At 33.6% G+C, this 24,034-nt stretch overlaps 1 protein-coding gene across 1 annotated transcript; it reads left to right on the top strand.

Annotated features, from left to right (window-relative positions):
* The first annotated feature begins 3,735 nt into the window (after positions 1–3,735).
* Positions 3,736–15,595, top strand: LOC133870264 (pleiotropic drug resistance protein 1-like). The gene is made up of 23 exons (XM_062307350.1): positions 3,736–4,064; positions 4,365–4,485; positions 4,595–4,683; positions 4,770–4,854; positions 5,095–5,254; positions 5,350–5,426; positions 5,560–5,613; positions 5,693–5,783; positions 6,262–6,563; positions 6,687–6,968; positions 7,615–7,931; positions 8,019–8,179; positions 8,526–8,629; positions 8,738–8,894; positions 8,972–9,237; positions 9,784–10,116; positions 11,154–11,444; positions 12,208–12,291; positions 12,402–12,535; positions 13,204–13,431; positions 13,676–13,847; positions 14,541–14,795; positions 15,338–15,595. Exons 1-23 carry the CDS (start codon positions 3,736–3,738, stop codon positions 15,593–15,595), a joined length of 4,350 nt encoding a protein of 1,449 aa, XP_062163334.1.
* Positions 15,596–24,034: the final 8,439 nt, after the last annotated feature.

The raw sequence follows: 24,034 nt of genomic DNA, 5'->3' as shown, positions 1-24,034 counted from the left end.
TGGTGCATTCAGTATCTTGCATCTATCTACGCTCAAACACTTGAGTGACCTGTCCGAATGTCACCGCCTAGTAATCTATTTTTTAACTAGAACTAGGGTGTCTAAAGACTATTTAAGGAGACTTCTAGACAAGATTTGGTTAAGAATTCTACTCTAAAATTCAATGTGCTAAGAAAGGGCTTTTATATTTAGAGTGTTAACGTTATATGTCTGTTAGAGTTTTGGTTATTATTTAACCATCAATTTTGAACAATTGAAGCCAACCGGAATACCGGTTAAGGAGATTAAGAAAAAGAACTCTCCATAAATTTTGAGAGAGAAACAAACAAGTGGGTCACTTGTTGTGAGTGAGTCACTTGTTGTAAGTCAAGAGTGTGACGACTGTAAATATTTTGTAAGTATTAACATCTTGTAATTCGCGTATTCTTCATTATTGGATTGATTTCCTGGATTTAACTGTGTCAGAGTGAATTTATTTTTGAAGAGTTATTAATTTAAAAGGTTTTCATTTCGTCACAAAATTTACTTGGGTTAATTGTTTTATAATTTTCCTTATTTTGGTGAATGTTTAGTTGGTTGGTAAATTGTGCGAATTAGCTTGTCTATATTTTAGATAGAGATGGAGACACCACGTCACACCTGTAAATGTAAACGTGTGATATTTCACTTTTTAAGGTGCTGGCTAAATCTCCAGACTCCAGTGGTGGAGGTCATTGTGGTTTGGGACTATTGGTTAGAACTGGCACTTGCACAAAAAAAAATAAAAATAAAAAATAGATTATTATAATAGCTGGGATAATAGATGGGCCAGTTGTGGGAACTGAGCAGCAATAATTTTGCACTTAGCTCTCTTCTGAAAACGCATATTATATAATAACTAGCTCATAACCCGCGTATTATTAATTATAATTTAATTTTGAAACTTAAAAAAACATCTTCATTGCATGAACATATAAATCACATAAAATTTTACTATCAAAAGAATTATAATTTTAGTTTTAATCTATATAAATTAAAGCATTTAAAATATTCTCAGATGTGTAGTTTAAAATGGAAAGAAATGTAAAGAGAAAAACCAGGATTTTGATTATCAAAGTATAATAGTAGGATTAATAGCAAGAATTTCTGATATTGTTAGTGTGATAAGTATTACGTTTTTTAATTTTATTTAGTGTGTACTACGCAGGACTAGTAGGACTTTGTGTACAATGTGTGCAAGAAACATTTCGCTAAATTAAAACATGTTAAAATCTTTGTTTCCATAGGTGTAGTTCAGAATGAAAATGAGTATGAAGAAAAATAGTAAGAAGAAAACCGTGATTTTGATTACCAAAGCATAAAATAGAAAATTAGTAGGAATTTTTTATATTGTTGGTGTGATGCCTATTATATTTTAATCCTATATGATTCTGAACATTCGAAAAAGGCAAATGAACGAAAAAAAAAAAATTGATGGTTTCACGCCACGTGTCAAAATTTTAGGCAAACTCTAAATTGGAACTCGGCTTTTATATATATATATGTGTGTGTGTGTGTGTGTGAGTGAGAGACTATAAGCAAAAGTTTTTAATTTTAAATTTTTTTAAAAAATTCACACCACTTAATGCTATAATACGAAAAAGTCTTTATTTTGGTAAGATTCACACCCATGATGTTTTCTTTTAAACACAATAAATTTATTAAAATCATGACAAAACCGGTTCAACCTTTAAAATTTACCCTTTTTTTACTTAAAAGACCAGTTCAGTATTTAAAAATGATGGGTTCACGCCACGTGTTACAATTATAGGCCAACTCTAAGTTAGAACTCGGGTTTTATATATATATATATATATGACAATTAATTAATTTCCCAAGAATTGCAACCAGTGACGGGAGCTCATGCTTTTAAAAGGGTTTTATTTTATTTTATTTTGGGAGTTAAGTGAAACGGTTAATTATGCGTTTAAGACTTAATTAAAGGGTGCGTGTATTTAAGTGAGACAATTAAAACTTAGGTTTTTATAATTATAATGTAAAGTAGGTACGTTTGAGCTGCCTCTAGCTTTCTCTCTCTTTTGTGTCAAAGGTATGATTTTTCACCCTCAGAAGAAAATAGGGTGATGATTTTATCGTGTTTTAATATTATTTTTCATTGAATTTCTTTGAAATTAAAGTTTGGATGTTGTCCTGGTGATGACTTTATCGTGTTTTAATATTATTTTTCATTCAATTTCTTTGAAATTAAAGTTTGGATGTTGTTCTGATATATATATAAAATAAATTATATAGTCGATTGTATGTGTTTTATACAAATATCTGAGATGGGTTTTCAATCTTCTTCCTTTTTTTTTTTTTTTTTTTTTTTTTTTTTTTTTTTTAAAAAAAAAAAAGCCTTAAAAAAAAAATGTGACAGCCACATCAGCGTTGATGTGGCGACTTATGTGCATGGTATCTGGACAGGCGTCGCATTTTTAAGTATCTTACGTGGCAATGATGTTGACCGATGTTAATTTTTTTATTGAAATTTGGACGGAAGTACAATTTTCCTTTTTTTCCGGTTGTGATAAAAGATGAAGCACAATGGTCAAAAAATATATAAAAAAAAAATGAAATCACAGATACCAATACCCTATTTATCCCAAAAGATTTACGAGCTCCACTATATTTCTGAGGCCTTCTTCTTTTTATTTATTTATTTATTTTTATTGTTGTAGTAATTCAAGTTGAAAAGAAAGGAGGAAAGAGAAAAATTACAAAGGACGAAGGTTTTTACCACTCTTAATCCTTAAAGTAGAAAAAAATAAAAAATAATTTTCGGAAATGCTTCCAAACACCAAGTAGAAAGCGCCCATTTTGCCACCGAGTGTTCTCGAGAATTGGAACATCTAGAAACCTTAGAAGTGGTCCAAGAGGAAAACATGGAGAGTTTGTTGCTGTTAATAGCTAAGACACAGAATTGATGGTGTATATATTTTCAAACACAACCCAGGTTGCCAAGAACAAACGTTGACCACCTATTCCATATCTCTAACTCTAGCTTCGTTATCATAATAGCATGTTCAGAGTTAAACAACAGAGGATGGCTTCAGGCACTCGCCTAAATCTTTCCAAAGCTCAGCTTCCCTAGCTTGTGGTAATTGGCTGTAGGTGGAGAAGGACCTTGAGTATATATTGTTGGTCTAAAACGAGGGTCGTTCGTGAAGGTAATTCAATAGAAGAAGAAGGTTAGAGATTTTAGAGCCACCGTAGTGAAAATGTGAACACGTTGTAATTCAGATATTAATGTGGAACACAAGTCTTTTATCGTGAATACCTTTAAGATTGACTGGCCTCGGGAATGATTTTTTACTTTGGAAGAATTTTTAAAAACGTTTTCACTTTGTTACCAAATGTTTTCTTTCATTTATTACTTTGACTGTAGATTTGGTACTTTTTTTTTTACAGGGACCAAATCATATTTTCATTGGTCGGAAGAAATTGGACTATCAAAGAATACATTTTCCCTCCTCTACAAGGAAGTTCAGTATCTCATGTAATACTGAAGAACAAGAGACACAGACGTTGCTTTATCTCTCTGTCCATTCATAAAACATAACACACACACACAGAGAGAGAGAGAGAGAGAGAGAGAGAGAGCCATCTGAGATGGTGAGCTGTTTAGCTAAGAGTTGAATTTCCATCATTGCATGCAAGTCTGCAGGTTTTGTTTACTTATATTTAGAAAGTTAGAAACTCATAACAATAATTGGAACAATGGAGAGTGGTGGAACATACACAGGTAGTAGTAGTTTACACATAAGCAGTCCTAACATCTGGAGGAACAACAATGCCATGGAAATTTTCTTAAGTTCTTCTCGAGCAGAAGACGATGAAGAAGCTTTCGAATCGGTTACTTTAGAGAGACCGCCTACATATTCACATATAAGGAGAGGTATGCTCACTTATACAGAGGGCCAAGCCAGAGAGATTGACATAAGGGCTCTTGTATTACCGGCGAGAAAGGATTTGTTAAATAGGCTGGTGAAAATTGCAGAAAAAGATAATGAGAAGTTCCTGTTAAAGCTCAAGGACCGCATAGATCGGTGAGTTCCATCAATGTATGTTTCATTTCAGATCATTACACCCATCTGGGTAATTCATATTCTTGTGTTTTTTATGTGTTTCAAGCAATTTCAAAGAACTTGATTTAAGTTGTTTTTTGTTTGGTCCAAGTATACAGATGGGATTGGTTGCTCTTGTTCTTATGTTCCTTGAATCATTTTTATGTTCCAAAGTTTTTGGCATGTAAAAGATATATATTTTTTTTTTCTTTGCATTTGTTTGGAATCTTTTCATAAAGTAATTCTGATGGTTTATTATTTAATTTCGGAATTCAAACTCAGAGTTGGACTTGATATTCCAACTGTTGAAGTTCGGTTTGAGCACCTAAATGTAGAGGCAAAGGTTCATGTTGGAAGCAGAGCATTGCCTACAATATATAACTTCTTTATCAATATGTTCGAGGTAAATTAATGATCTTAAGTAGATAGTTCTATCTTTTAACCACAATTACTATCTCTCTCTATATATATATACTCACCCTGCAATTTCTCTCCCATTCTTCCTCTCCAAGGGATTCTTGAATTATCTTCACATTCATCAAAGTAGAAAGATACCCTTACCAATCCTTCAAGATGTGAGTGGCATCATTAAGCCTCAAAGGTGATTATATATACCTCCTCATATATTATTATTCCTTAAACTTTCCAAACAGTTCATCTTCCATCTTGTTCTTCCAATTGTTGCAGAATGACATTGCTTTTAGGCCCCCCAAGCTCTGGAAAGACCACATTATTATTGGCTTTGGCTGGAAAACTTGGTAAAGATTTAAAAGTAAGGAAACTAAATAGAGAAATGATATTTAATAAACTGTTATACGATTGTCATATAACTGAGATGACGTGGCAATAAAAATCAACCCTTGTTAATTCAAATGCCGATTTTTACTGTCACGTCCTTCCTGTTCTATTGCAGTCGTCTAGTAGTCTACTAAATAACATTACTCGGCTAAATATTAGATGTGTCTAATTTAGTTTTGGGGGTTGATCTAATATGGTAACTTATGAACTTCAGTTTTCGGGAAGAGTTACATACAATGGACATGGAATGGAAGAGTTTGTGCCGCAGAGGACATCAGCTTATATAAGTCAATATGATCTCCACATAGGAGAAATGACAGTGAGAGAAACACTGGCTTTTGCAGCAAGATGTCAAGGTGTTGGACCACGTCATGGTCAGTTAAAACACCATCACTTTTAAGATATACTGTTTGGTCCAAGGAGTTCTGAGGGTTTGAGTCTATAATTTTAAATTTTGGAAATTTTGCAGAGATATTGGCAGAACTATTAAAAAGAGAGAAGGCAGCAAATATTAAGCCAGATCCAGATGTTGATATCTACATGAAGGTTGGAAAAAAAAAAAGTTTGTTCTTTCTTGTGTGAATAACTTATTGAGAGATCATATTTGCAGTAATCGTTCCAAGGGGAGAAAATTAATTACTCATAACTTGACAATCTTGATATCTTAAATTCTCTTCAGGCAGCAGCACTAGAAGGACTGGAGACCAGTATAGTTACTGACTATGTTATCAAGGTACCACCTTAAAAGTTAAAATACAGACAACGTGGAAAATCTTATAAATGTTAAGGTTTCTGCTCTTGTAACATTGCAGATTATGGGGCTTGAAGGATGCGCTGATATTATTGTAGGAGATGAAATGTTAAGGGGAATTTCTGGTGGACAGAGAAAGCGAGTCACAACAGGTACACTCTCGTTGCCTATTCAATCTTAAATCAACACTTATCTTAAAAGTTTAAGCCGATAGAAATTGGTGAATTTAATAATTTACTTAATATTCTACACTCCCCTTCACATATAGGCTCAAACTCTCTTTCAATAAGTGAGACCAAACACTTACAATATTTAGTTGAAATGAAGGGTGAATTGTGAAGTTAGAGTTCAAATTCAAGACTTTTGACTTTAATACCATTTTAAATCATTACTTATCTCAAAAACTTAAGATACTGGGACAAGTGGTGATTTAAGGTATTAGAGCTGAGGTCTTCAATTCTAACTATACAATTTATCCCCCATTTTCTGAAAATAGTCCACATGTTCTCTATTAATTAAATGATTAAATTTACTCTTTTATATTGGCTTAACCTTTTTGAAAAAAGTGGTGATTTAACACTCAAATTTTAAACTCTGAAATTGCCATATGCAACTCTCAATATGACACAGGTGAGATGCTGGTTGGCCCAGCAAGTGCATTGTTCATGGATGAGATATCAACTGGCTTGGACAGCTCAACGACTTTCCGGGTTGTGAATTCAATCAGGCAATCCATCCATATTCTCAAAGGAACAGCAGTTATCTCTCTTCTCCAGCCACCTCCAGAAACTTATGAACTATTTGATGATATAATTCTTCTCTCAGACGGACAAATTGTGTATCAAGGTCCCCGTGAAAATGTGCTTGAGTTCTTTGAATACATGGGTTTCCAATGTCCTCAGAGGAAAGGAGTTGCTGACTTCTTACAAGAAGTAATTCTAGCTAGTTTTCTCTATCTGTGTTCTTACTCTATTCATATTGGAATTATCATTTTAGTGTCACAAAAAAATAAAAATAAAAATCTTTCTTCTCATTCCCTTGTGGGGTTGCAACAGGTGACATCAAGGAAAGATCAAGAGCAGTACTGGGCACGTAAAGATGAACCTTACAAGTTTGTTGCTGTGAAGGAATTTGCCCGAGCATTTCACTTCTTCGACATTGGTCGCAAACTTAATAATGAGCTTGCCACTCCTTTCAACAGCTCCAAAGGCCACCCTGCTGTTTTAACCACTAAGAAGTATGGTGTTAGCGAGAAAGAGTTATTCAGAGCTTGTGTTTGGAGAGAATTCTTGCTTATGAAGAGGAACTCATTTGTCTACATCTTCAAAATGAGCCAAGTGAGTGGTATTTCTTAAATCACCATCCATTTCAGAAGCGTAAGCTCATAATAGACGATGAATTTACTCATTTAATTAATATTTTAATAATCTTTTTAATTGTGGGCTCAACACCAATCTTTCCTACAAACTTGATTGGTATGGTGATGCTAAACTATCTTCTTTTACTCGGTAAGTGAAACCCTATAATATTTGATTGAACTGATTTCATGTTAAGAGTAATGTTATTTAGTAGACTGATATACTAGTGCCATACAATTTGATGATATGCTAGTAAAAATCAGCCACCGAATAAATACTTGTAAAAAAAGAAGCAAGAATTGATTTTTCCTTCCACGTTCCCCAACTCTATGGCAGTCATATAGAATTTTACTAAATATCATCATTTATTTCAAAAACTAAAGCCGAAAGGAAAATATGATAAAGCATTAAAAGCTTCGCTTTAGACCAAGAGTGGGATGAAATTGAGTTTCATTTTTGTTCAAAATTGAAATGAAGTATTTTGAAGTTTGTTCTAGTACTATTATTTGTAAGAAGGTTGAGATTGTGGATAACCTTTTTTAAGCGATGGTACAAAATTCAATTTAAGCATTGATATTTTAAGTGATTATTGCTTATTGTTCCTTGTATTTTCTCGCATTTTCAGCTCACTCTGGTAGCTTTTATAACCATGACACTATTTCTAAGAACTGAGATGCATCGAGATACAGTGAAGGACGGTGGTATCTATATGGGTGCTCTTTTTTTCACTGTACTTGTAGCTATGTTCAACGGAATGTCAGAGCTGAATATGGCCATCATGAAGCTTCCTGTCTTTTACAAGCAAAGAGACCTTTTCTTTTATCCTTCATGGGCATACTCTCTACCCACATGGATCCTAAAGATTCCAATCACTCTTGTAGAAGTTGCCATTTGGGTGGTGATGACTTATTATGTCATTGGCTTTGATCCAGACGTTGGAAGGTGAAAAAAGAAAGAAACCAGAATTGTTCAAATTTAAGTTAAAATTTTGGAATTTAGAATATGATGAAAGGTCCTAATTAATGGCAGGTTTTTCAAGCAGTACCTCATAATCCTGTGCATTAACCAGATGGCATCTGGACTGTTCCGATTTTTGGCTGCATTAGGAAGGAATTTGATTGTTGCTAGCACAGTTGCGTCACTCGCTTTACTTGCAGTGGAGATTTTGGGAGGATTCATCATATCTCGAGGTGATTTAACTTATCTAATACTCTCATTCACGTGTGAGCTCAAACTTGCACTTAACAAGTGAGGCTTAACACGTGAAATATTTAATTGAAAGGAGGGGTGAATTGTAGAGTCAGGGTTCAAACTCATAACCTCCGGCTCTGATACTATATTAGATCACCGTTTATCCCAAATGCTAAAGCTTATAGGAAGCGATAGATTTAATTAATATTCTAACAGTTTTCTACTCTTCATGCATGCTGTTAGAATATATTTTGAATATAATATTATTGATTTATTCAACTCTGAATATATTCTAACACATGCCAATCTGATATAAATTCTGATTATATTTTCTTTTTCATTCAGAGGATGTGCCGAAATGGTTGTATTGGGGTTACTTGGTCTCACCACTGATGTATGGACAGAATGCTATAGCTGTGAACGAATTTCTTGGGAAGAGTTGGAGACATGTAATCATCCTTTCATGAAGTTTGACAAAATAATAACAAAACTAAAGGAAAGAATTGGAAAAAATATTTTGATCCATAATTGAGTATGTGGATATGTTTATATTATAGGTACCTCCTAATTCCTCAGAACCATTAGGAGTTTTGGTCATGAAGTCTCGTGGTGTTTTTCCACAAGCAGATTGGTATTGGATTGGAGTAGGAGCTTTGATTGGATATATTTTTCTGCTCAATTTCCTTTTCACTTTGGCTCTAAAGTATCTCAATCGTAAGTACCATAATATATGTCTTTTCGAGTTTCAAAATTGAACTGATTTTTCTGATAAAAGGATTACTTTGCTGCAGCTTTTGGTAAGCCTCAGGCAGTATTATCCAAAGAGACATTGGCTGAGAGAAATGCTGACAGATCTAGAGATTTCATTGAGCTATCATCTAAAGGAAAGAGCTCTCCTGGCGGGTCAGATTCTTGGATTGGAGAAGGGATTGAAGTTCGAAGAAGTGTAGGCAGAATTGATGAATCTTATCAAAACAGGAAGAGGGGAATGGTTCTTCCTTTTGAACCCCTATCCCTCACTTTTGATGAAATCAGATATGCTGTAGACATGCCACAGGTACCTTCTAGTTTCAATTAAAGGGCACCCTTGAAGTAACTGGGAGGATATAGTGCTCGTTTGATAATATTTTTTAGAAGGTATTTTTTGGTTGAAAAAGTGTTCTGATTTGACAGAAAAGTGAAAGTAGTATTGAGTTTTTTGTATTTAAAGTTGTTTGTTAATGTTTTTACTTTTATAATATAAAGCAAAAGGCAAAGAAATAAGGCGTTAGCAAACGAGGCCTATTTGTACTGAAGTGCTCAAGTTCCTGCTATTTTGTGTCATTGGTAGTTTATGTGTACAAAATCTTGATTTTATGCTTTTTCTCTTGACTTTCTTAACCCTTTTCTTTTGCACGATTAATGTCTTGTGGATTATTAGAGGGGCACAAAAATGACTTATAGAATTACCCAGTTATAGATGGCACTAGCATTTCAATATGTCGTTTTTGTTACTTCTTCTTGTACTGCAACAACCAACACCAACATACTTGAATATGTTGTTTTAAGTCACTGCAAAGCCAATAATAGCATCTGCAAGATGAATTTGTTGACATGATTACAGGAAATGAAAATTGAAGGTATTCTTGAGGATCAAATTGAACTTTTGAAGGGTGTGAGTGGTGCTTTCAGGCCAGGAGTCCTAACAGCTCTTATGGGTGTTACTGGTGCTGGTAAGACCACTCTAATGGATGTCTTGTCTGGAAGGAAAACGGGTGGATATATTGAGGGAAGCATCACGTTATCGGGGTACCCAAAGAAGCAAGAAACATTTGCTCGCATATCAGGCTATTGTGAGCAAACTGATATTCATTCTCCTCATGTTACAGTCTATGAGTCTTTGCTATATTCTGCATGGCTTCGTTTAGCCCCTGGGGTTGATTCTGCAACAAGAAAGGTATTATTTCCTATTTTTCTTTCATTTTTCTCTTAATTTGAGGCATGGCATATATGCAGCCAAATGCAGGTAAAATTAAAGTACTAATTAACAACAGTCAGATAAGGATTGCACATTCTTATTCCACGATAAAAAAAAAAAAACTACTAAAAAAATATGATCATCGATCAGACTTATCTCAAAAGCTTAATCTAATAAGAAATAATTAATTTAATCATTTAATCAATACTTTAACACTTTCTTCAAACTCTCCCTTAATACGTGAGGCTAAACACGTAAAATATTTAATCTAAATGGGAGGTAAACTATAGAATCAAAGTTCAAATTCATGATCTCTTGCTCTTATATCATGTTAAATCAATACTTATTCCAAAAGTTTAAACTGATAGGAAATGATGGACTTAATCATCTAAATTATAAAGAAAACTTCACTTACGCCTTAATGTTTAGGCGCTTTTGTAATTATACCTTCAAAGATTAAAAATTTACAACGTATGGTTTCCATGTTTTAACCCATTTTAATTATATCCTCACAGTTAGGGTCAAGGATTAAATTAAATGGTAAACAAGTGAAATGTTCCTTATATCCTTGTAAAACTTATAAAAATACTTAATTATCCTATATATATATATATATATATATATATATATCAACATGGAACCTGGTGACCCACAGCTTGGTATTTTGGCGTCCTCCGTTAAGATTTAATAGAAAATCCTAATGGATGAGTGATTGCAAAATTCTAAAACATGAGAAACCAACATTGCAAATTTTAAAACTTTGAGGGTATGATTGCAAAGGCACTTGAACATCGAGGGGTAAGTTAAGTTTTTCCTAAATTATATTATAGCACTCCCCCTAAACAAGTGAACAAGGTTCGAACTTATAGGACCTTTATTCTGATAGCATGTTAAAAACACTATTTATCTCAAAAGTTTAAGTTGATAAGATCAAGAGAGTAAATTTAATTATTTAATCAATACTTTAACACAAGATATGACAAGTTATTGAGTGAAACAATGGTTTATGGCCACAGATGTTCATTGAGGAAGTCATAGAGCTTGTAGAGATGACCCCATTAAGGGAAGCACTAGTTGGCATGCCCAACGTGAATGGCCTCTCAACCGAGCAGCGCAAGAGGCTGACCATTGCAGTTGAGCTTGTTGCCAACCCATCTATAATATTCATGGATGAGCCAACCTCTGGCCTTGATGCCAGAGCAGCAGCAATCGTAATGAGAACAGTGAGGAACACAGTGGACACAGGACGAACAGTGGTTTGCACCATTCATCAGCCAAGCATTGATATATTCGATGCCTTTGATGAGGTTAGATATAGTTGTCATGAATACTGAACTGAAAGATGTTGAAAATTATTTCATGGAAAATTAAGTTTCCGTCCAATTTCAATATTTCAATTTCCCTTCTATTTTTTCAATTATACTTTGTCCCACATTAAACAGCTATGAGTTTTTTTTTGTGTGTTTTATAAGGAGTCATCTTACAAAATATAGATTAGTTTTTGGGCAAACACATGCTAGTTGTATTTCACACTATTCGTTCGCACGCGCGTTACTTTAGACGTACTTAGCGCTTACGGTCGCACACGAGCCAAAAGCTTATTATTTATGTGTGCATTTTTTCTTATCTGTACAACTACTATTCTAGCAGTCATATTTTTTAAAGTATTTAACTGCTTTTTCAACAGTTAGAAACTGCCATTTCAAACTGTTTTTCAACAGTTAGAAACTGTCTTTTCAATTGTCAGAAAATATGTTTTTCAGCATATTTTATGGATATTATTTATTCTCTGCTGTTATAGAATTTTCTATTTAGAGTAGTGTCAAAATTTGCAATCTGTATACTACATTTGAACAATATTGTATCCTGATGACAAAATTGTTGTATTTCTTATTGCAAAACTTATTATATAAGTGAGAGACAATATTTGTCTAATAGACAAATTCATATTCGAGTTACTGCCCAAGAATTCACTGATTTCAATATAATTTTTATTTTGCTTTCATTAATTTTTGTCTTTATTTCGAACAAAATATACATGAATTGAGTGCCTCAATGATGCATTTTCAGTTACTTCTTTTGAAAGAGGGAGGGGAGCAACTATATGCTGGTCCATTAGGCCGCCATTCTTCCCATCTCATCAAGTACTTTGAGGTTAGGCTAATAAACAAATGAGATTTTGAACATATCAACCCACATTTGTCACATAATTACCAACATTAATATTTTTTTTTTTTAATAAAAAATAAAATTTTTTTGGTAAGGAAATCAATGGAGTTCCTAAGATTAGAGATGGTTATAATCCTGCAACTTGGATGTTAGAGGTTACTTCAGCTACACAAGAAGCAGCTCATGGTTTTAACTTCAGTGACATATTCAAAAACTCAGAACTATACAGGTAAAAACTTTTGTTATATCTTTTTTTCTCATTATTTGGTCATGATCCCAGCAAGATCCTAAGAAACATTAGAAAACCAAAAGCTTATAACAATTCAGAGAAAACTTCACTGTGCACCTCTAACCTCTGATGTTTCATCATTTTTATAATTATACTATTAAATTTTAAAAAATGTCACTTTAGTGTATCAATCTGTCAATTTTTTTTTTTTTTTTTTTTAATTTTTTTTACCCTTCTTTAAGATTTTCCGTTAAATCATGTCAAAATTTTCAAAATATCTTTCTTAATATATATATATATATTCTTTTTCAAAGATTCAGGTATGAGTATTTTTACAAATTTCGTTAAATCCTTACCAACATGCAACTAAATCCTCGTAATTTTTTTTTTCCTTTTTTTTTCAACAAAAAAAAAGAGGGGTATTTTTGGAATTTTGACACCATTCCATTAGGATTTAATGAAAAATTCTAACTGATAGGTGATATTGAAAAAAAAATAAAAATTAAAAGATGGATACACTAAATTGATATTTTTTAAAGTTTATGTGTATGATTGTAAAAGTAATGAAAGATTAGTGATGATAAGTGAAATTTTTTCAATAATTTAAGATTAATATACAGCTACAGATACCATATTTCATTATTAATACTTGAGGGTCAATGATTCAGGAGAAACAAAGCATGGATCAAGGAACTAAGTACACCTACAACGGAATCCAAAGATATATACTTCCATACTCGCTACTCTCAATCTTTTTCCATGCAATGCATCGCTTGTCTATGGAAACAACGTTGGTCTTATTGGAGAAACCCATCATATAATGCTGTGAGACTCTTATTTACAACATTCATAGCTCTGTTGTATGGGGTGGTATTTTGGGATCTCGGTTCCAAGAGGTATATGGCAAAACAAACCCATTTCGAGCTCTTTTGGTAAAACTTTTTAGATGGTATTTTTTGCTTTTTGATTGTGATGCGATATAAAGATGAAAGTATTTTATGGGTATTTTGCGTTTTGAGTCTTTTGTTAATGCTTTTACTTTTTTACTAAAAGCAAAAGGGTGTTCTAAAAATGATACCGAACGAACGTTAAACATCTCTTAGTAATGACTAATTTGTAGTAACTTTTTGGGAATGACAGGAGAAGGCAACAAGATCTGTTCAATGCCATGGGTTCCATGTACACTGCTGTTCTCTTTATAGGAGTACAAAATGGCATGTCTGTGCAGCCAGTTGTGGCAATTGAGAGAATAGTCTTTTACAGAGAGAGAGCAGCTGGAATGTATTCATCTCTGCCATATGCCATTGGACAGGTAAATTTCTTGTTTTAGTATATATGTGAAGCGTCTGTATGAGTTTGCGAATTCAAAAAATATGATTTTAAAATAGAGATTTTAAAATATGCGATTTGAAAACGCGATTTTTAAAAACGCAGTTAAAGATTTGATAAAATCACAGTTTGACCTTTAAAATCACAGTTTAGTCTTTAAAATTATACATTTTCAAAAAATCACCACATTGCTTGCAATGTGAAAACACAATTATTATTTATTTATTTATTTTTACATTTTCAAACCGTAATTTTTTCAAAACTCAAACCCAAATAATTCATTTTTTATGATTTGGTTTAAAATCACATTTTTGTCGTAAAAAATTATATGGAATTAAAAATTCATAGGAAAATATAGTGAGCAATCCAAAAGCCAACGACAAGCATGCATGATGGTATAAACATTGTTGGAAAAACCATATATTTAACATATTATTTAAAATATTGGATGATATTATGGAAGAATTTAAGAATTCAACTATCACGCATGCTAAAAACAAGCTCCTTTTACTAAAAGAATAAAAAGAGCAAAGACTTCGTCAAGGCTGTTGTTATGAAACTCATTAGCGGTTAAAATATTAATTAAATGATTAAATTCATTTTTTTTTTTATCAACTTAAACTTTTAAGATAAGTAGTGATTTAACATCATCTAACCATATGCCATTATTTCGTAGGTTGTTATTGAGCTTCCATATATTTTCCTTCAGACTGTGGTTTATGGGTTTATAGTATATGCCATGATGGGATTCGAACAGACGCTTAGCAAGTTCTTATGGTATCTTTTCTTCATGTACTTCACCATGGTATACTTCACATTCTATGGGATGATGACCATGGCCCTTACTCCCAACTACAATATTGCTGCCATAGTTTCAACTGCCTTCTATGGAATATGGCACCTTTTCTCAGGATTCATTGTCCCCCATACGGTAACTACCACAACTCTACATGCCTACATACACATACACATGTTTAGGGCTAACAATTTTTGACATGATTGACAAGCAAACCCAACACGAATTAAGTGTGTTTTGATTTTATATAATCTGTTTAAATAAACAAGTCAATTCTGGGTCATGAACTCGCTTAATTCATGGAAAACCCACATAACTCATGCAAAACTCTAAAAGGCTAAAATTCATATAAATTAAAATTCTTCGTATACAAGTTGAAACAGATGGTGTTTGAATCAACCCAACACGATCTGTTTATAAAATGGGTTATGCGAGTCGGGTCAACCTAACAAGACTTTTTTATTAAACAGGTTAGTGGGTCGTATGGTGTGGTGCCACTCACTAATTTAAATGCCCATTTTACTATATAAGTCTGGTTCAGATTGACCCATATTAAATTGACCTATAAATCAATTCGACACAAATTCAACACATTAGCACAAATTGTTAGCTTGCAGCATATAGACAAGTGCACGCGCAGAATGAACTTGTGACTAAACTTAATTTGTTTATGACAGAGGATACCAATTTGGTGGAGGTGGTACTACTGGGGTTGCCCCGTTGCTTGGACCTTGTATGGATTGGTTGCTTCACAATATGGAGATGTAGAGGACGTACTTGAGTCTGGTGAAACAGTGAAAGATTTCGTCAGGAGTTACTTTGGGTATAGACATGACTTTCTGGGTGTAGTTGCTACAGTGATTGTTTGGATCCCATTGTTTTTTGCATTCATCTTTGCCTTGTCAATCAAGGCATTTAACTTTCAAACAAGATGAGTGTTTAAGTATTTCATGTACATCATCTAGTAGCTGCAGAAGATGTTAGAACTACAGAAATTAATGAAAAATTATTCAACTCTTGGACAATAAAGATGAATATTAATCTTTCTCTTATATAAATATTGCCTATCACTTATACAATAAGTTTTACAAAAGAGAATACAATAGTTTTATCATCAGGATATAATACTGTTCGAATGTAGCGTTTAGATTGCAAATTTTGAATACTACTTTGAATAAGAAATTCTGTAGCAGCAAAGAAGAAGAAGAGAAAAAAAAAAAAAAAGATCACTTAAAATATGCAAGAAAAATATATTTTATAAATTACAGAAGTAGTTTATTACAGTTTATAACCGTTAAAAATACCGTTTCTGACCGTTGAAAAAGCAGTTAGAAAATGTAGTTTTTGGTGGGTAAAAAATAGTTAAATATTTAAAAATGTCTGTTAGAATAGCAGTTGTACACATAAAAAAAAAATACACATGTAAAAAATAAGCTCGCGGTTCATGTGTTACAATGCGTACGTGCTAAGTACATTTAAAGCGTTCTAAGTGACACGCGTGCGTGCGTGCAACGGTAAGATAAATGCTTATAAAGCATACAAAAAAACTTATAACTTTTTAATATGGGACAAAGAGTAATTGAAAAAAATAAAAATACTAAAATCAAATGAAAGCTTAAATTTTCATGAAATAATTTTCTAACGAAGATAACGAGAATGACAAGTGCCTCACTCCTTGTTTCCTTGCATAAATCACGAACAGTTGCAGAGGAGCAGCTGTCCTTATTTCACTGCTGAGCTCATGCTCAACACAGAGACGGTCCACTCCAATCCCAGTTTTCCTTGTGAAAACAGCAGATAGAAGTCAGCTAGCTGCAGATAGCTAGAGGCCTAGCTTTTCTTAGTTTCTTTTGAAGTTGCCTTGTTGTTCCACATAACAATAACATGTGAATTTTCCTTTGTAGATTAACAGTATCTAAACTCCTTGTAAATCACATTGTAAAAGACTCTCTAAGTCCTTGCTATATATAAATGATCACATCTTCTCTGTTTTGGTAAGTAAACCAAAGCAGGTCCTGATTTAGTTTTTCAATGAGCATTATGTTAATTTATTATTTATTCTCATAATTTTCATACGTTACATATTGATTATATAACTCTCATGCATTATCCTTATAATTCTCATATGTTACATATTGATTACGTAACTATTCTAACTCTCATAGGTTACATATTGATTATGTAATTATTGTATTCATGACCTCATTCAACTATAATATGTTATTTTATTGTACATTTTATATAAAAAGAATAAAAGCAACAATATAGCCATTTGGGCTTTATTCTATGAACGTAAGTTATAGATCAGAACCACGTAAAATTCTTGTTCTTATTTTTTTTTTTATTCTGCTTTTCAATTTACATTTCTATAGCATCATATTTTTTGTCATATTAGAGCACAAGCAACACACTCTTTAAATTCTAATGAAAGACGGTGAAATACTCAAAATATTCATGTTATAAAAAAAATAAAAATAACAAGTAATTGACTAGTTTGTTGACCCACGACCCACCCACGGTTCCATTTTTTTTTAAATAATTCTTTCATTAGAGTATTTTGTATTTTTAAAAGTTTTATAAGGGTATAAAAGACATTTCACCTGTATATTGTCTTATTTAACCTGAAATACTAATAGTAGGGGTGACATTGCAGGGTTTTCAAAGATAATGACCAGACATTGTAACTTTTTAAAGATTGATGATAGGATTGCAAAAGTAATGAAACATCATAGATAAGCAATGGTAGCAAACACTACACATTTTTTTTTTTCCTATTCAATACCAAACACTGTAACTTAATAAAAATAAAACACTCCATAACACATTAATTCTGGATAGGCTACTGTCTTGGGTTGGCCCAACCAGTTCAACCCACTTAAATGCCCAGTTTTTATTTTATTATTATTATTATTATTATTATTATTATTTTATCCAAATGGACTACAGTATTGGGCTGACTCGAAAAGGATCATCCCACTTAACTGGGTCGGGGTCAGCCCAATCCAGAAATTCAAGAAGCCTGATTCAGATTGGCTGACTCGAATGGGTTAAGAGGGCTGATCCTTTTTGGGTCAGTCCAATAGTGTAGCCCATCCGGATTTTTAAAAAAAAAAAGAAAAAAAGAAAAAGAAAAAAGAAGAAGACTAGGCATTTTAGTGTGTTTAACTGGTTGGGCCAGCCCAATACAGTAGCCCATATAGAATTAAAAATAAATTGGGCATATATAAGGTTTAGAACTTGAGTTTTCCAAATATAAAGGGCATAAGGCTATTCACTAAGTCCATTAGGCTATGCTATTTTATATGTCCTCATATTGCAATTTTATTTCTCTTATGATTTACATTGTTCTATATTAAAATTATTATTTATTTAATACATGAACTAAGGAATGTATTTTAATTGTTTAAATATAAACTGTTTTATGCCTGGACCTAAGAATAATTAACAATACCATATATGCTGGTGTGTATTTAAGGCACTATCCAAGAATGCAATTTCTAGAAAAGTTCTGGCAAGGAAAGTCTTGAGATTTAAGAATGTCCTTTTGACTTCCCTCACTTTCTTAAGAACTCACCTGCTTGTACCTTGGAGAACACCATTTACCCCATTTTCATATTGATTTGTTTTATTCCTGGGACTATTTATGGGCATCAATAAAGTTGTTAGATGTTAATGAAGTCACAATTACTATGATAATTTTGGGAGAGCCAAAACATTCTAATTTTGAATGATAATTGCATCAAGACTTAAAAACACATGAACTTCATATAGAAAAATTAACATCGTGTTGTAATTAATTCATAAATTTAATTACTTATCCTCAAAGGGAAATTTTTTATTTTTATGACTTAATAAGAATAAGATAACAAATTTAGTATTAAAAGTAAATTTCTTTTAGGCCCAAAGGTATGGAGAATTTTATTTATTAATAATTAAATTTTTATTAGTCTTATTAATAATAAAGAGTAAAATTTATGCGTAATGCAACATTTGCCCAAAAGTAGGTTGAAATTTACTATTAAATTGGCATTGGCTAATTTAAATATAGTTACTTCATAGCACTTAAGTAGTTTTGTTTTTCCTTGGTTATTGCAGCTATACCTGCTGGATTATTTAATGGTACTTTTCATGTTCCGAACCTTAATGGTAATAATTTTACTGAATCGAAAGAGAACTAGCTCTTTATATTGGGGTGTTTGGAATTAGGCCTGGCACTCCGAACAGATGAACCACCCACTATCACAACTATTTGTACTACACTAGAAATTGCTAAACATGAAAGGTAGGAACGATCTAATCGCCTCAGCTTAATGTACATGCAGTCTCATATTGCCAAATGCATTAGGGGTTTCATCCTTGAATGTTCTAAGGCTAAGAATTTTTTGAAAGCCGTTGAAGCACAGTTTGTGAGTTCAACTAAAGCCATGGCCAACACCCTAATGAAGAGACTATCAAGCCAAACCTTCGATAGTTCTAAAAGTGTGCTTGAGCACATCATGGAAATGAGGGATATTGCATCTCAATTAAAATCCCTAGAGGTTGAGATTTCCAATTCCTTCCTGGTCCATTTGATTCTCAACTCTCTTCCTCATCAGTATGGTCCCTTTAAAATATCATACAACAAAGGCTCTCTATTTATAGGCTAGGTTAGGGACCTTTATATTTGGTAAACACCGTATTGTTCTTCCCATCAAGGAAACAATAATTAAATTGATTTGAAATCAATTTAATGATTCCATTACAATAGTTTAATAAATTTAAATTACCTAACCGTAATACCGTATATGCTATTTATTTATTAAATATAATAAATATTGTATATGTGGCATAGAGGCCATTTATGGAGATAATATCTTACATTCTCTCACTTGGCCTTTATGACATATGTCCTTATGGTATAGGTTCTTTAGTTTGGCTAATCACTTATGAAATCCTCCCACTCAGATAAGAAAATATTTCACATGAATCGTAGCAATAAAACCATTATAAAATAGGTCGTCCCTTTCATCTATCACAATATAAAACACTCATTACATGAGTACCTTATAGATAATCAAGCTTTATGAATGAACTTTTTATAAATCATTTAGGTCGAACTTTATTTATCTTCATAGATAAAAGAAATGTGTACAATAATCCTTTATTATAATAACTTTATGTCTATAGATCAAAACTGAGTACAAAATGAATCAACAAGTCCCATATGATCCACATGACCTTTAAATTGTTTTACTGGTAAACATTTTGTCATGGTGTCCGCAACCATTGATTCAGTACTAATATGCTCAATGAAAACTTCATGTCTCTTAATGTGATCTCTAACACTAAGGTACTTGATGTCGATGTGCTTACTTTTGCTTCTCCTTTTGTTATTCTTGTAAAAGAAAATTGCAGAATTATCGCAAAAAATCTTAATGGGTTTTTCTATTGAATCGACAATCTTTAGTCCACCAATGAAAATTTTCAACCATAATGCATGTGTAGTGGCTTCATAGCATGCAATGAACTCTACCTCCATAGTACATGTAGCAACTATAGTTTGCTTCCTACTTCTCTAGGATATAGCCCCTCCAACAAGAAGAAAGATATATCTTGAAGTAGACTTTCTTCTATCTACACACCCAGCAAAGTTTGAATCTGTATACCCAAAGACCTCCAAACGATTGGTGTATTTGAAAGTCAAACTGTAACCCTTGGTTCCTTGCAAGTATCTCATGACCCTCTTGGCAGCTTTCCAATGCTCTAATCCTGGATTACTTTGGTATCGTCCAAGCATTCCAACTGCTAATGCAATATCAGGTCTGGTGCAGACTTGAGCATAAATCAAGCTTCCTATTGCAGATGCATATGGGATACTTTTCATTTGTTGTTGTTCCAATACATTTTTAGGATACTAGTCTTTACTGAATTTTTCTGTTTTAGTGATTGGTGCAACACTAGACTTAGAGTCACTCATTCTGAATGTATCTAAAACCTTTTCAATGTAGGTCCTCTGAGACAATCTTAATATTTTATGTTGTCTATCTCTCTGAATCTCTACGCAATGACATAAAAGGATTCACCAAAATCCTTCATTTCAAAGCTTTGAGAGAGTAACTGCTTAGTTTCATGCAGCAACCTAAATCATTGCTTGCAAGTAAAATGTCATCTACATATAGGACTAGAAAAATTGATTAGAAATCAATTTAATTACTATTTTCTTGATGGGAGGAATAATACAGAGTTTACCAAATATAAGGGTCCCTAACCTAGCCTATAAATAGAGAGCTAGTGTTGTATGATATTTTTAAAGGGACCATACTGAGGAGGAAGAGAGTTGAGAATCAAATGGACCAAGAAGGAATAAAAAATCTCAACCTCTAGGGATTTTAATTGAGCTTTAATATCCTTCATTTCTATGATGTGCTCACACACATTTTTGGAACTATCAAAGGTTTGGCTTGATAGTCTCTTCATTAGGGTGCTGGCCATGACCTTAGTTGAACTCACAAACTGTGATTCAACGACTTTCAAAACATCCTTAGACTTAGAACATTCAAGGATGGAACCCTTAATGCTTTTGGCAATATGAGATTTCATGTACATTAAGTTGAGGCGATTAGATCGCTCCTACCTTTCATGTTTAGCAATCTCTAGTGTAGTAGTTGTAGCTATGATAGCGGGTAGTTCATCCGTCCGGAGTGCCAGGTCTAATTCTAAATACCCCAATGTAAAGAGAAAGTTCTCTTTCCATTCATTAAAATTATTAGCATTAAGATTCGGAACATGAAAAGTACCATCAAATAATCCAGCAAGTATAGTTGCAATAACCAAGGAAAAACAAAAAAAAAAAACCCGACCCGAAGACTTAATGGGTTGAAATCCTACCCGGTTCCTAATATATTCAACCCAAAAATCCCCTAACCCTAGCTGCCGCCACCCATTGAACCCCAACCGAGACCTCATTCGGCGGCCACTCTTGGCAACTGCTCGGCGACCAACGACCACCCACAGCTTGCTCCATTTTTAGATGTCTGAAGAGGGCCGGCGCTAATATAACTGGCGGTCCTTGCGGGCCGCCTGTTACAGCGACGAGTAGAGGCCGCAGGGAGCGGCCTTTCTTCGTGTGGTGTCGACGCCGCTGTGCCCAGCTGCGTATCCTCCGCCGTGCCCAGCTGCGTATCCTCCGCCGGTGACAGGGAGTAGGGTGGCTGGCATTTTAAGAGGTGTTTTTCACGGTGGTCTCCATGGGTTTCTTGAGCATACAAGGGCAAAACAGTAAATACATAAAAAATATCCATACCATATTTCACAGCAATTCGAAATAGACAATATATCACAGAATACACAGCATATTGATAATGGAAAAATACCCATATCAAAGTTCATGGTTTCTCAACACTAAGTGAACAACAAATTTAATTATATTCACAAAATAAAATACAGGATTCAACATTGATAATGCATAGCAAAAATAACTCTAAGCAAAACGGCAGCATTTGAACAATATTATTATGCTAATAACAACATTATAACAATGGAAAATTAAAAGGAAGATTTTGGCTTACTTTCAGTTAGGCGTCTTCTAACCTATGTCTTACTGTATTGTTGTACTGATGATGTATACAGACTCTATTTATAAGCTAGGTTAACCATAATATTGTATATATTATTTATTTATTAAATATAGTATATTATATAGGTTGAGGATAATATCTTAGGTTACATTGGTATCAATGAAGTTGAATGCCTTGATGGAAAAGACAAAGCTGACTCCGAAGAGAAGTGTTATCCCAACAATCACAACGGAAACCACTCCTAGGAAGTCATTTCTAAACCCAAAATAAATCATAATAAATTCTTCCACTGTTTGGCTAGACTCAAGCTTGTCTTTGGTGTCTCCAAACACTACAAAAAAACAAGTAGTTTCACTACGTGACTACAGTAATCGGTACTGTAGCCACGCGGCGATTCGCTATGTGGTAGATTACTCACGTCACAATTTCACCACGTGGGTAATCCACCACATAGCGAAATGTTTGGTGTGTGTAATTAGCTATGTGGATTATTTTCGCGTCGCCAATTATGCCACGTGGCTAAAATATTCATATTTTTTTTCAATTTTTTCAGGAATTGAAATTTTTTTCAATTTTTTTTTTAAGATTTGAAATTTTAGCCACGTGCTTGATTAGCCATGTCGCCAATTGACCACGTGGCAAATCAACCACGTGGCTAATTTATTAATTCTTTTAAGAATTTAAAATTTTAGCCACGTAGATTATTTGCTACGTCGCCAATTAGCCACATGGCAAACAACCTACGTCTCCATTTGCCTATATATATTAAAAAAATTAATTAAAAAACAATTGGTGTACGTGGACACGCGCACTAGTATTGGAATTTCAAATTTGACTTTTTTTATTAATTTTTTTCATTTTTTTTCTTCCTAAAAGTTGTCACCTGGCCTCACATTTAATGCATTTACTCTCTCTCTCTCTCTCTCAACTCTCTTCAGACTCTTCTCCCCTAAATCAAAAAAGAAAAAAGAAAAAAGAAACTCTCTTCTCTCTCTCTCGTCTCTATGATTGATCTCACTATCTTCTGATCTTATTTTGTTGTTTGCATTTTTTTTTTCCGTAAGACGATCGACCACTCACCCCCACCGGCCCGGCCACACAAGAAAGGGAGGAGATCCGGGGAGATCGGGCGACTCAGAGAAGTAGAGATCGAGATCGAGAGAGGGAGGAGATCCGAGGACAAAGGAGGCCTTTTTTATGGTGATTTTTGCTCCTTTTTGGACCTTTTTGTTGGTCACCGAAGTTGGTGTTTTTTGGGTGATTTTTGGTCCTTTCTATCGGTGACAGAGTTGAAGGATTGAGGTCTCTCCAGGGAGTTAGATTTTAATTTTGGGTTGGATTTCATGGGGGGAGGAAGGGGAAGATTTCATCGGCCCTTGAAGAAGTTTCCGGCGAGGGAGAGAGAAAAAAAAGAAAAAAAGAAAAAAAGCAATAACACTGGGATCCCGACGTTATCCGACAAGGGAACAAAAAAAAAATTATGTTTTTAGAGACGTGGGTTAGGGGTACGTGGCTAATTGCATTTATTTTCCTTTTTAAAAAAAATTAAAATTGCATTTAGCCAAATGTCAATGGCACATGGCTAAATCCCACGTCGCTAAATAACCACGTTTTTCGAATGTCGCTTGGCTAAATTGCATTTTGCAACACCTTGATTCACTACGTGGGCCCCACGTCACTAATGACACATGACGAACTGTTAGCCACGTGGTTCACACTCATCCACCTCTCTAAATGTAGGTGGCTAAATGCCAACTTTTTTGGAGTGAAGTTTGTCTCCATTGGAGCACAAATTAAAGTACATATGCTTATATAGAC

This window comes from Alnus glutinosa, chromosome 6, assembly GCF_958979055.1.
Source record: "Alnus glutinosa chromosome 6, dhAlnGlut1.1, whole genome shotgun sequence".
Taxonomy (NCBI): Eukaryota; Viridiplantae; Streptophyta; class Magnoliopsida; order Fagales; family Betulaceae; genus Alnus; species Alnus glutinosa.
This window is presented reverse-complemented; position numbering and strand designations above follow the sequence as displayed.